This window comes from Hippopotamus amphibius, chromosome 9 (assembly GCF_030028045.1).
Source record: "Hippopotamus amphibius kiboko isolate mHipAmp2 chromosome 9, mHipAmp2.hap2, whole genome shotgun sequence".
In the NCBI taxonomy this organism is placed as follows: Eukaryota; Metazoa; Chordata; class Mammalia; order Artiodactyla; family Hippopotamidae; genus Hippopotamus; species Hippopotamus amphibius.
Genome location: NC_080194.1, coordinates 122780694 through 122792943, shown reverse-complemented (window position 1 = coordinate 122792943; position 12250 = coordinate 122780694). Strand labels below are relative to the sequence as shown.

At 56.9% G+C, this 12250-nt stretch overlaps 1 protein-coding gene across 2 annotated transcripts in view; it reads left to right on the top strand.

The window, feature by feature from the left end:
• Positions 1-12250, top strand: part of ABCA3 (ATP binding cassette subfamily A member 3) — a 44057-nt gene that overhangs the window by 27249 nt on the left and 4558 nt on the right. For both annotated transcript variants that reach the window (XM_057750666.1, XM_057750665.1), the window contains 12 exons: positions 56-266; positions 1234-1384; positions 2891-2989; positions 4124-4310; positions 5084-5387; positions 7478-7751; positions 9430-9634; positions 9994-10213; positions 10552-10710; positions 10986-11158; positions 11780-11908; positions 12013-12207. In XM_057750666.1, coding sequence (XP_057606649.1) covers positions 56-266; positions 1234-1384; positions 2891-2989; positions 4124-4310; positions 5084-5387; positions 7478-7751; positions 9430-9634; positions 9994-10213; positions 10552-10710; positions 10986-11158; positions 11780-11908; positions 12013-12207 — 2307 coding nt within the window. The remainder of the gene's footprint in view (positions 1-55; positions 267-1233; positions 1385-2890; positions 2990-4123; positions 4311-5083; positions 5388-7477; positions 7752-9429; positions 9635-9993; positions 10214-10551; positions 10711-10985; positions 11159-11779; positions 11909-12012; positions 12208-12250) is intronic.

Below are 12250 nucleotides of genomic sequence, written 5' to 3'. Positions count from 1 at the left end.
CTGGGCCTGGGACGTGACTCTGCCGTCATCACAGGGCCGTTCCTCTGCCCTCCAGGTGCTGATGCTAGACGAGCCCACCTCAGGCGTGGACGCCATCTCCAGGAGGGCCATCTGGGACCTTCTTCAGCAGCACAAAAGTGACCGCACCATCCTGCTGACCACCCATTTCATGGATGAGGCCGACCTGCTGGGGGACCGCATCGCCATCATGGCCAAGGGGGAGCTGCAGTGCTGTGGGTCATCGCTGTTCCTCAAGCAGAAATACGGTGAGCGGCCGCAAGCAGGCAGCAGGGCAGGCAGCCGAAACTCCATTCTGTGTGGGGTCAACATTGCTGGTGCAGTGTGCTGGAGAAAGTGCCCACTGGGAATGTTCCTGCAGGGCCGCTGAGATCAGGCAGGGAGAGGCCTTCTCTAGACATCCTGTTCTGCTGCCTGTGGGGGATGGATGATCTGAGGCCCCAGGCAGAGGGGCTTGTGAGAATGAAGAAGGAGTGAAGCAGGTAGTCTTAATTTGGAACATTGTTTAGCCTTGACCAGTGGACTGCAGTCATGTGCCAGGGCCACCAACAGCAGAGGTGCTGTTGGAGAGACCAAGCCCGCCCACCAGCGTTGCAGCCCCCAGACAAGCGAGGGGTCCGCAACACTGTCCAGGGCTGGTGGGCACTGCGTGGAGTCAGCCCATCTTTGCTGTGTGAGCTCGGCTTCCCTTCTCGAGGAGGGTAACTCACGGTCCACCAGCAGAAAGAGCAAAGACGAAAGACCAACGTCCCTCCCGCAGGACACCTCAGGAGTTGCACTGCGCACTTCTGCAGCTTTCCCTGGCCAGCACACAGCCCCACAAGCAAAAGCTGACCCAATGTGGTCACCGTCAGGCTGAGGGGAGGCTGCAGAGGATGGCCTTTGTCCTGAGATTCTGTTACCAAGAAAGCAGGGAGAAGGGGTCTTGGGGACAGTACCCCAGCCTCTGAGACTTGAAGTCTGAAGTCCAGCTCTGGTTTCACCTCCTTATGATGCTCAGCACCCTGGGTCCTCCAGCATCTCTCCCCAGCTGGGGAGAGGGGGGAGGCGAGACCCTCAGGACAGCACCGAGACACCCTGAGATGCATCGATTCCTCTTCACTTGCCCCCACTCTGCAGCCCCTTTCCCAGAAGCCTGCCCCACCAGAGCCTGGGGCCCTGGGTGGGCCAGGAGGAGAGTGGGATGCAATCTCACTGGGCTCCTGGGTGTTCCAGGCGCAGGCTACCACATGACACTGGTGAAGGAGCCTCACTGCAACCCTGAGGGCATCTCCCGGCTAGTCCACCACCATGTCCCCAACGCCACCCTGGAGAGCAGTGCTGGAGCAGAGCTGTCATTCATTCTTCCCAAGGAAAGCACGCACAGGTATGTGTGTGTCCCAGAGAGCATGCACAGGCACAGAGGCTCTGGGGGCCTTAAGGGCTCCACACATTGTCACCCGCCCTGCACCTGTGGCTTGGCTAGGGGCACCTCTCAGCTCCTGGGCCTGTGATGGTTGGTACCCGGTGAATGTGCTTGGTGGGCCTGCGGTGCCAGTCCTTGCTGTGCGTCAGGGCTGTACCCCAGGAGAAGAGTGGCTCATCACAGGGAGCTCAGTGCCCTGGTGCCATCCACACTCAGCATGTGGCTCGCTCCTCACGCTGCAGCCGCTCGGGGTTAATACGCAGCTGTAAACTCATGTATCTTCTTGGTCTCAGAATCTGAGTCGGGGACACAGGCCTCATAAATAGAACAGACTCCCATTGTGGGGAGGTTAAAACCAGACTCTTAATTCACATTCAGAAACTTTGGAATAGAAGACTTAAAATTACCTTAATTTTGCTACAAGCCTAATTGAGAAATGTGGTTTTAATGGCAGTGTTCTCTGACTTAGATATAATGTTATTTGTTTTCCACCTACTTTGTTATCACACACACACAAAAATGTGCTAATGCACATCCTTCTAGAACACTCTTTGTCGAGATCTCCAATGACCCCTTGGCATAGATTCCCAGTAGTGGGGTAGATATTACCAGATTCCCTTCTGGAAAGGTGATGTGTTTGATTTCCCCAACAGCAGGATAGGGGCGTGTCCATTTTACTCCACAGTTGCCAACTTTGAATAAAAATTCTTTTTAATAGTTGTGTATCTAGTGAGTGAAACTGCACACCCCGTGAGTAATTGGCATCTTGTGTTTCTTCCACTCCTGCTGGCGGAAGGTTGACTGCTTCCCATGCTTATTGGGCTCTAAGCGTTGTTTCTTCTAGGGGTTGCGTGTTCAAGTCTTACGTGTTGACATCAACCATTTGCATTGCAACTTTTTTCAATTGGTCCCTGCCTTTTAATTTTGTGGGATTTTTCCCCCTGCAGATGGGATTAATGGGTTTTATAAGATGAATGCGTTATATCTTTTCCTTTGTGATTTCTTCTTAGAAAATATTTCCCTGCCCTAAGTAAATGAGTATTCACCAATTTCTTTCAGTTTGTTTTGTGATTTCATGTAGGTGTATAGCTATTGAAGAGTGCCTTATAGGCCAGTGTACTCAATAAATGTTATGTGGGGGAATTCCCTGGTGGTCTAATGGTTAGGATTCGGTGCTTTCACTGCTGTGGCCTGGGTTCACTCTCTGGTCAGGGAACTGAGATCCCGTAAGCTGTACAGTGTGGCCAAAAAAGAAAAAAAAAAAGATTATTTTAAAAAATGTTATATGCGGGGGGAGAAAGGTCCACAGGGGAAGAAAAAAGCCTAACTTTTTTTTTTGAGATGGCGTCTCCAGGAACTAACCTTCCTTTGCTCCTCCCCCACACCCCACAGAAGTGATTATTTAGAAGCAAATTATCTGGAAAGTCACTGAGAAGCGACTCATCACTCAGGGTCTTTTTTTTTCAGGTTTGAAAGTCTTTTTGCTAAACTGGAGAAGAAGCAGAAGGAGCTGGGCATCGCCAGCTTTGGGGCCTCTGTCACCACTATGGAGGAAGTCTTCCTCCGGTCAGTAAGCGTGCATCTGCCTCCGTCTAGGACTCAGCCATGCGGATGATTTTTCTAAAGTGTGATGATAAAGCAATGCCCTTGATTGTCATCTGGGACACCCATCCGAGGTGGGCCTATAGCCCGGGGTGGCAACAGGGCAGTGGGCCGGCTGTCAGGGCCGGAGTTCACACTGCAGCCCTGTATTAACACCTGCACAGACTCAGCCAAGTTCCTGACATGCTTAGTGACTCAGACAGCAGAGCAGCTGAGCTCTGATCACTAGAAACCCCACTCCCACGTTGTGAATGTGTAGGCACCTCCCCTGGGCCCCTCCCAGAAGCACCTTGGCAGCATCAGGCTGGCCAAGCTCCTCTCGGGTTTAAGTAATGGTCCTGGAGCATGCCTCCACCTGTAATAAAGATACTAAATTTAGCCTTCACCCCTCAGAACTGTGGGGTGAGCTCCAGACAGTTAATGTATTAGTCAAATGTTGCTTGCGTGCTTCGTTAGTAGATACAGTGCTAAGAACAAGAAATACAAAAATAAATGTGAGGTAGATGCTTTTCTTTGAGGATCGCACAGCCTAGAGGAGGCAACAGGATAAGTGAATATAAATACAGGGCCGCACAAGTTGGGTAGATCCCCAGCTTCGGTGCAGTCCCTACACCGGGCTCTGCCACAGGGCCTGCCAGCCTCACCACCCACCCGCCCTCCATGCACCCATCTCTGTCACTCTTGTCCCGGAGTTGCCCCTCCTAGAACACGCTTTTCTGCTGCTTGTTCTCAGCGTGGCAGTGAAGACCCCAAGCTGCAGTGTTCTGTGCTGTCTGTGGCAAGCCCTCCCGGTGCTGCCATCATGCCTGAGCCCCATCCCGTCCTCTAGAAAGCGTGGGTTTTAAGTGCTGACTTTGGTCAGTCTCCCTGGGAGCCCAGGGGGCCCCCATGGGGAGGGTCCCTGTCTGGTTGTCTCTCTCCTGGACTTTGCTATAGCTGGTGTCCTGGAGATACTTGTGGATAAATGAGTGAATGAACAAATGCAGGCCCAGCTGATGGAGCAGATGGTGCTCTGCTTTAGTGCCCCTGAGAAGCCTCTGCTGCCCCTCTCCCTCCCCAAGGAGCCGAGTGGTGACTGGGCCTCCGTGTCTTGGCCAGGGTCGGTAAGCTGGTGGACACCAGCATGGACCTCCAGGCCATCCAGCTCCCTGCCCTGCAGTACCAGCATGAGAGGCGGGCGAGCGACTGGGCTGTGGACACCCACCTGTGTGGGGTGATGGACCCAACTGATGGCGTCGGCGCCCTGATCGAGGAGGAGTGCACCACCGTCAGGCTCAACACTGGGGTGAGACTGCGCTACCCGAGCCCCATGTGTGTTAGAGGCCAAGAGGGCAGATGTTGGCATCGGGAGGGTCAGTGCTCCGGGAAGAGGGCAGATTACAGCTCTTGCTCCCGTGGGCTGGCAGGGAGGAGGAAACCCCTGTTGTTTCTCATTGTTCTAACCTGGCCACTCATAGATAAGGGCAAACACTGCTCATAAGGCTAACAGTGCCGTGTGTAGTGAGAGCTTGCCGTGTGCCCCACACCCAGTGAGACAGAGGGCTGCACTGGTCACATTTTATAGACAGGAAACAGGCCTGGGCAGAGGTCAAAGGGCAGCATGTGGCAGAGCTGGGCTCTGGTCCCTGCCGGCCTGGCCTGCACTTAGAGCACAGTGAAGGGCTGAGCATGGGGAATACAGGCAGCAGGGGAAGTTTGGCCATCTGCTCCCCTGTGAGGGTGGCCAGAGTCCTCTGACCAGGAGCAGAGGGAACACAGAGGCCTCGGCTCCCCTCTGGGATAGCAGAGGGTCTCCTAACTTCCTTCGATGACAGAACAGTACCTGCCCTGCCACCACAGGTGATGTGAGACCCCCAAGGCCTGGTTGGGACCCACAGGGATGTGTTCTCGTGGGTCTTCCACGTCATCAGCCGGGCTCTGGGAGGAGCCCTGGGACTCCAGGGTGCAGATGTCAGCCAAAGGCCCCAGGCTCATGTGGGGACCTGCCTGCGGCTGGTGGGCGGGGTCAGGCGTGGCTCCAGGGTGGCAGCTGTGTCACTCTCATCCCCTCTGTCGCAGCTGGCCCTCCACTGCCAGCAGTTCTGGGCCATGTTCCTGAAGAAAGCTGCATACAGCTGGAGGGAGTGGAAGATGGTGGCAGCCCAAGTCCTGGTCCCTCTCACGTGCATCACCCTGGCCCTCCTGGCCATCAACTACTCCTCTGAGATCTTTGACGACCCCCTCCTGAAGCTAACCTTGGGCGAGTACGGCAGAACTGTCGTGCCCTTCTCGGTTCCTGGGACCTCTCAGCTGGATCAGCAGCTGTCCGAACATTTAAAAGACATGCTGCAGGCCGAGGGCCAGGAGCCTCGAGAAGTGCTGGGTAAGGAGTGTCCCCAGGGGGCTTGGGGCCTGAGTTGTGCCGTCAGAGCCCGCTTCTCAACCGCAGCACAGTGGACGTTCCGGGTGATTAGTGCTTTGCTTCGGGACATTTAGCAGCATACCTGGCGTTGTCTGACTCCCTTCCGCCGTATTGTGAAGAGCAAAAATGCCTCCAGACAGTGCCAGGTGTCCCTTAGCGGAGAAAACATTTGCCATGAGTCAGAGGAAGACAAAAGGCAGCATCTCTAGGGCTAAACTTTGTCCAGGCATCCTTACAGAGGTCGGATCCTTCAGGACCCTTCATAAATGAAATACAAAACCTCAGCAGTGTTTACATTACCTTCTTTTTTTTTTTTTTGCAAGACTGGTCACAATATGCCTTAGGGCATTTTCTTTCCACATCCTAAAACCAAAACTATCTCATGTCCCTGGCGGTGGCACTTAGACGCTGCCCTGGCTTTAGAGCAGGTGTCATGCTCTGCTTAAATGGAATATGCTTGAAGTTTTTCTCATTTTTCTGCTCCCCTCCCACTTCCTGGACAGCAGCTTTGAGGTTCAGCACATTGATGGTCCCAAAATCTTGGCAGGAGTCAGGTTCTTCTTTAGGAAAAGGCTGAATGTATCAGTGGCCTAGAGCAGGCCAGGACTGCCAGGGGCACCGCTACCAGGAATTGCTGTTGCAGCCAGAGTCCTCACTCGGCCTGCCAGCAGTCAGGGCCCTGAGTAGCCCTACAAACAGTGGTGGGTGTGGATGTCTTGTTTGTCACCCCTCCCCACCCCCGCCTTTTTTCCTGGCTGTCACCCAGCCTGACCCAAAGATTTCGGAGCTGTCATGGTACGCAGTGGCTCCAGGGGTTCAGGATAGTGCTTCAGACGCTGGGCCTGTGTGGATGTGGAAGCCCAGACTGCCTGCTCCCTCCGTGGGCTTCAGTCCTGAGGGCCTCACTGCGGGTGAATTACGCTGCGCCTAAGGCACCTGACCCTTTTCCTTGTGTGCCGAGAGCCACAGCAGGCCTTGTCGGAGCCTCTGTAACTGTCTCCATTAGGGTTCACCAACGGCCGTGTCCCCTCGCTGACCCTGGGGTCCCACAGTGTGGGTGTCATCCACTGTCCCCAGGCGACAGCTGCATGAGAGGCAGGGTGGGAGCAGTGAGCGTGTGTGAGCTGCTGGTTCCCTGCGGCTGTGGGCCAGCTGTGGGCCACTCAGTGTGCACTCGTGAGCTAGTGGACTGAACGCACCTAAGGTCAGTCACCAGCAAATGGCGGACCCTGCCCCCATCAGAAGCCCTGCACTCTCCGTGCCGCAGCTGAGGAGCAAAGTGGCAGGCCCGGCAGGGTCGGGATTCTGTTGCTGCCCTTGAGTTGCGGGAGAACGCCAGATGTGCGGGCTGCCCAGAACCCACCTGCCCAGAGAACCCAACGTGAAGTGGGGACTCACTGGAGCTCAGCCAGGTGCTGAGAAAACAGCTCTTTCTCCAGGGACTCCTCCCGCAGGCAACTCTTACAAAACTATTATTTTTTTCTAATTGTGAAAGGATACTTATTCCTTCTACAAAAATTGGAAAAACAGAGACATAGAGGGACAATCCTGTGTAATTGCCACACTCTTGGAGGTAGCCCCTCATCCACCCCCATGGTCCTGACTGACCCCGTGCCCCTCCCTGCACCTGACTGGCCCCTTGGGGGCTTCACCCACCAGGCCTCCCAGAGGTTTCCGCAGCTCTGCCTTCTGGACCCTCACCTCCTCCTGATTCAGCCACCTCCATGCCACGTTGACCCTGGCCCAGTTCCAGGCCCTGTATCTCTGAGAGGCCCTTTAGTGTGTGTGTGAGAACAGGGGGATTTGTGGGGCAGAAGGAAGAGCCTTCCTTGCCACTCAGCTCCTGTGGCTATAGGGGTGCCACCCCCCTGAAGCCTGCAGCCCCAGGTCCTGCTGCTCCCACCACGTGGCCCCACAGCCCATGGACAGCATGTGGGTGGAAGGTGATACATCCTCTCAGTGGTTTCTCTGGCCCTTCAGAGCCCTGCAGAACAGGGGCACAGGCCTCAAGCCGGTCATCCACGCTTCTGACTCTGCCGTTGTCTCCCCAGGTGACCTGGAGGAGTTCCTGATTTTCAGGGCCTCAGTGGAGGGGGGTGGCTTTAACGAGCGGTGCCTGGTGGCGGCGTCCTTCAGAGACGTGGGCGAGCGTACAGTGGTCACAGCCCTGTTCAACAACCAGGCGTACCACTCCCCGGCCACTGCGCTGGCTGTCGTGGACAACCTGCTTTTCAAGCTGCTGTGTGGCCCTCAGGCCTCCATCACAGTCTCCAACTATCCCCAGCCCCGGAGTGCCCTGCAGGCTGCCAAGGACCAGTTCAATGAGTAAGTGTCCTGTGTCCCCTGCCAGGACCCCATTCCCATGTGGTCAGGACCTGGCCCAGCCCAGTCAGGACCCTGCCACCATCAGGTCGGGACCCCTTACTGGAACTAACCACTTCCAGCACTGCCCAGAGGCCCCCAAGTAGATATGGCATTGTTTCTGTCCTCAGGAAGCTCCCAATTCTTGGCCAGGGACCCCTGCCACACATCCTCCTCAGCCTTCCACACTCAGCCTTTCCTTAGACAGCAGATAAGCTGGTGAGACCCCAGCCCACATATACCCAGGCCCCACGGGAGACTCTGAGGATTGGAGGGTGACCATGCCCTCTTCCCAAATCTGCACCGGCTCTTGGTGGCTACTGCCCCTGGGGGGGTCCGAGCGTCTGCTCCCATCCAGCCTGCAGCGCCCGGCTGTGTGTGTGTATCACTGCCTCTCAGTGGCCTCGAGTCAGGGAGCACATTGGATGCGTCTGTCCTCAGGCCTTGTCACACCATCATGTGTGTAGGACTCTCCCTCCTCCCAGTTGCAGAGCCCCCAGACCTCTGGGGACCATCCAGAGGAAGCTGGAAAAGTCATTTAATTTCAGAGCAGTCACTCCACCTCAGGGCAGTTAATTAATGGGGGGGGAGGGGCAGTTTCATGAGCACCTCCCATTTTAGACTGTGCCCTGACCCTTCTGGTGTCCTCCTCCCCCTCTGCTCCCTCCCGTCCCCACTGCAAAAGCAGAGACACGGCAGCAGTCCTCTTTTCTCTCCACACTAGCGGTCAGGCTGAGAAGTCGAGCTTAATGCAGTGACAGTAGACAAAAAACAGGAGTTTTTGTTTTGTTGTAACAGCTCTAGGAGATATAATCCACCTGCCATACAGATCACCTGTTCACGGTGTGCAATTGAACAGTTTCTAGTATATTAAGAGTCCTGGAGCCATCACCACAATATAATTTTATTGAGCGTTTTCATTATCCCTGAAAGAAACCCCGGGACCACTGGCCATCACTCCCCATTCCTTTCTCCTCCACCTCTAAGCAGCCAGGAGTCTGCTTTCTGTCTTGTGGATTCACCTGTCCTGGACGTTTCACGTAGATGGAATCAGAAACCATGTGGCCGTTTGCGACTGGCTTCTTTCACTCTTGAGGCTCGTCCACATTGTGTCAGCCGTCCACTCAGTACATGGCATCCATTTGTCCCAACACCATTTGTTGAAACGTTCGGGGGGTGGGGGTGTTTAAGCTACAGAATAATCCATTAACGCTGGTTTCTGGAAGGTGTTGCTGGCACCTGTATGTCCTGCCCACTCGAGAGCAGGGAGATGGCCACTGCCGCGATGCCACGCCCAACAGCGGGTCTGACCAGGGCAGCCAGAGAGAGCCAGGTGGAGGGCTCAGATCCACACCTGAGTGTCTCTGGGGAGTAAGTGGCATGGGGATAGATTGAAGGCGACTGGGAGAGTGGCACTGCCATCACTGGGGACAGGACGTCCAGAGAAGGAGCTGTTCTCAGGGTGGTGGGGGGAGAGGTGCGGAGACCCCGGAGGCTCTCGTGTTCTCCCTTAACCCACTTTAGTGGCTGGGCCACTGTATCACCTGCTTGGACAGTAGTGACCCAGCACTTGACCCGCCCCACCTGCCCAGACGTGCTCTGCTCTGTCCCTGACCTGTCCTGTGTGCCCACCCCTCCACAGGGGCCGGAAGGGATTCGACATCGCCCTCAACTTGCTCTTCGCCATGGCATTCTTGGCCAGCACATTCTCCATTCTGGCTGTCAGCGAGAGGGCCGTCCAGGCCAAGCACGTGCAATTTGTGAGCGGAGTCCACGTGGCTACTTTCTGGCTCTCGGCTCTGCTGTGGGACCTCATGTCCTTCCTCGTCCCCAGTCTGCTGCTGCTGGTGAGCTGCATGGTGCTGGGGCCCTTCCCTGCTCATCCAGGGCGTTTGCCTTGGGGACCCTACACAGACAAAAACCAGCCTGGGGTCCACACTGGCACCTCGGTCCCTGTTGGGGGAGGAGGTTGGGAACGCCCTGGCAGCACCCCTCGCCTGTCTGCACACCCCCAGCCTCTGCCTCACTTTGGTAAGTGGGGCCCTGGAGCAGATGCCCTGGTGACAGCTCCCTACTTCCTCGGGGAGGGTCCCAGGGCTGAATGCCACAGCAGGGGGTGAGGGGCAGATGTGGCCTGTGGAGCTGATGGGCCTGGGCTCACATGCCCTCTGTGGGCACACCGGCCACCCTGTCTGTGCTGCTGCAGGTGGTGTTCAGAGCCTTCAACGTTCATGCCTTTACGCGGGATGGCCACGTGGCCGACGCCCTGCTGCTGCTCATGCTCTACGGCTGGGCCATCATCCCCTTCATGTACCTGATGAGCTTCTTTTTCTCTGGGGCGGCCACTGCCTACACGAGGCTGACCATATTCAACATCCTGTCGGGCATCGCCACCTTCCTCGTGGTCACCATCATGCGCATCCCAGGTGGGAACCAGGAGACCACCTCCCCCCAGCCCCCAGCCCCACACCCACAGAGCCGTTCAGCCCGTCAGGGGAGGCCCGAGAAGGGCACCAGGCAAGCTGTGCTCCAGCCCCTCTGCCCAGGTGGCCTCGACACCATCTGTGCACCCCCGCCAACAGCAGAGCAGGTGGGGCCGCCTCCCAGAGGTGCTGCCCTGGAGGCCTGGTGTCTGATCCCTGGGGAAGGTGCAGTCGGGCTGTGCAGGAAACTTCGGAAACCTGCCCTTCCTGATTTGATCTGTCCTTGGGGGCAGGTGCAGTGCGTCCTCCGGTGCTGACTTGTCTGTGCCTCCTCCCCACAGCGGTCAAGTTAGAAGAACTTTCCAAAACCCTGGACCGCGTGTTCCTGGTGCTGCCCAACCACTGTCTGGGGATGGCGGTCAGCAGCTTCTACGAGAACTACGAGACGAGGCGGTACTGCACTTCCTCCGAGGTGGCGGCCCACTACTGCCGGAGATACAGTGAGTGTCCGGGCCTCCCTTGAGACAGCTTGTCCCCCAGTGCAGGCAAAAGGGCCACCTCCCTCGGCGAAGCTGCCAAAATGCAGGAAGTGCTTGGGGCCCCATGTGGCAGAGACACACCCTTGGAAGCCTAGTGGGCCCCACCCCGGTGCAGCCTTCACCCACAGGACAGGGCACAGGTGCCTCGCGGGCCCAGAGAGAGGGGGTGGGCTGGGACCCCGGAGGAGAAGAGTGCTCGGGGCATGGGTGCAGCACCCTGTCCCTTGCTTGCACAGATATCCAGTACCAGGAGAATTTCTACGCGTGGAGTGCCCCGGGGGTCGGCAGGTTTGTGACTTCCATGGCTGCCTCGGGCTTTGCCTACCTCACCCTGCTCTTCCTCATTGAGACTGACCTGCTGTGGAGGCTGAAGACCTGCCTGTGTGCCTTCCGGAGGAGTCGGGCGCTGGTGAGTGGCTCCTGGGCTCCCGTCTGGCTCCTGGCCACTGTGCTCTGGGCGCCCTCCCACCAAGGTCGGCGTTCCTTGGGGCTACCGCACAAGGAAGGCCTCAGCACTGGCCACGGCCCGGCTGCACGTCCACCGGCAGTGCTCACAGCTTGTGAGGGGCCTCGGCCTTACTGTCCCCAGGGGTCTCTGCCTCGAGACCCTGAAGCCATGGAATCAAGGGAGCCTGGGGCCTCAGAGACCTCAGTCTCAGCAGAGGCATGTGGTGGGGGGGGGTACCCTCATGTTTGTCACATACATTCCTTCCCTAAATAAACAAAAGCTGCTGAGGCAGCATTGGATGGACAGGTCAACCCAGGCTTATCAGGGCTAAGATATTATGACTTTTCTAAGAAAAGGGGTTTCATGATTTTCTCCATGAGTCCTGCACATCCTTGTCCCTCAGGCACTTTGTGTCTCCTCGAGATGAATGTCAACCCTTATGACCACCCAGCTCTCCTTGTAGGAGGTCTGAGACAGCACAATCATGGGGCTGTGCTGGGGTGAGCGTTTCAGTCCTTCCTCCCACGTGGAGGGACCCCTCCAGCAGAACTCACCCTGGCAATCTTTTTCCAAAACAATTAGACAGAAGCGTACACCCGGACATCGGCGCTTCCTGAAGACCAGGATGTGGCAGATGAGAGGAACCGCATCCTGGCCCCTAGCCTGGACTCCCTGCTGGACACGCCTCTGATTATCAAGGAGCTCTCCAAGGTAAGGTGGGCCCTCCCTCCAAGGATCACCTCCCCCCATCCCAGCTGGCTCCCGGCTGTCCCCAGGCCTCCCCACACCTGTGTTTTCTCCCGGGCACTGCGCAGGTATATGAGCAGCGGGCACCCCTCCTCGCCGTGGACAAGGTCTCCCTCGCGGTCCAGAAAGGGGAGTGCTTCGGCTTGCTGGGTTTCAATGGAGCCGGCAAAACCACAACTTTCAAAATGCTGACTGGGGAGGAGACCATCACTTCCGGAGATGCCTTTGTTGGGGGCTACAGCATCAGCTCTGACATCGGGAAGGTGGGTGCAGCTAGGGGGCAGGATGAGGGGCGCCCGGGAAGCA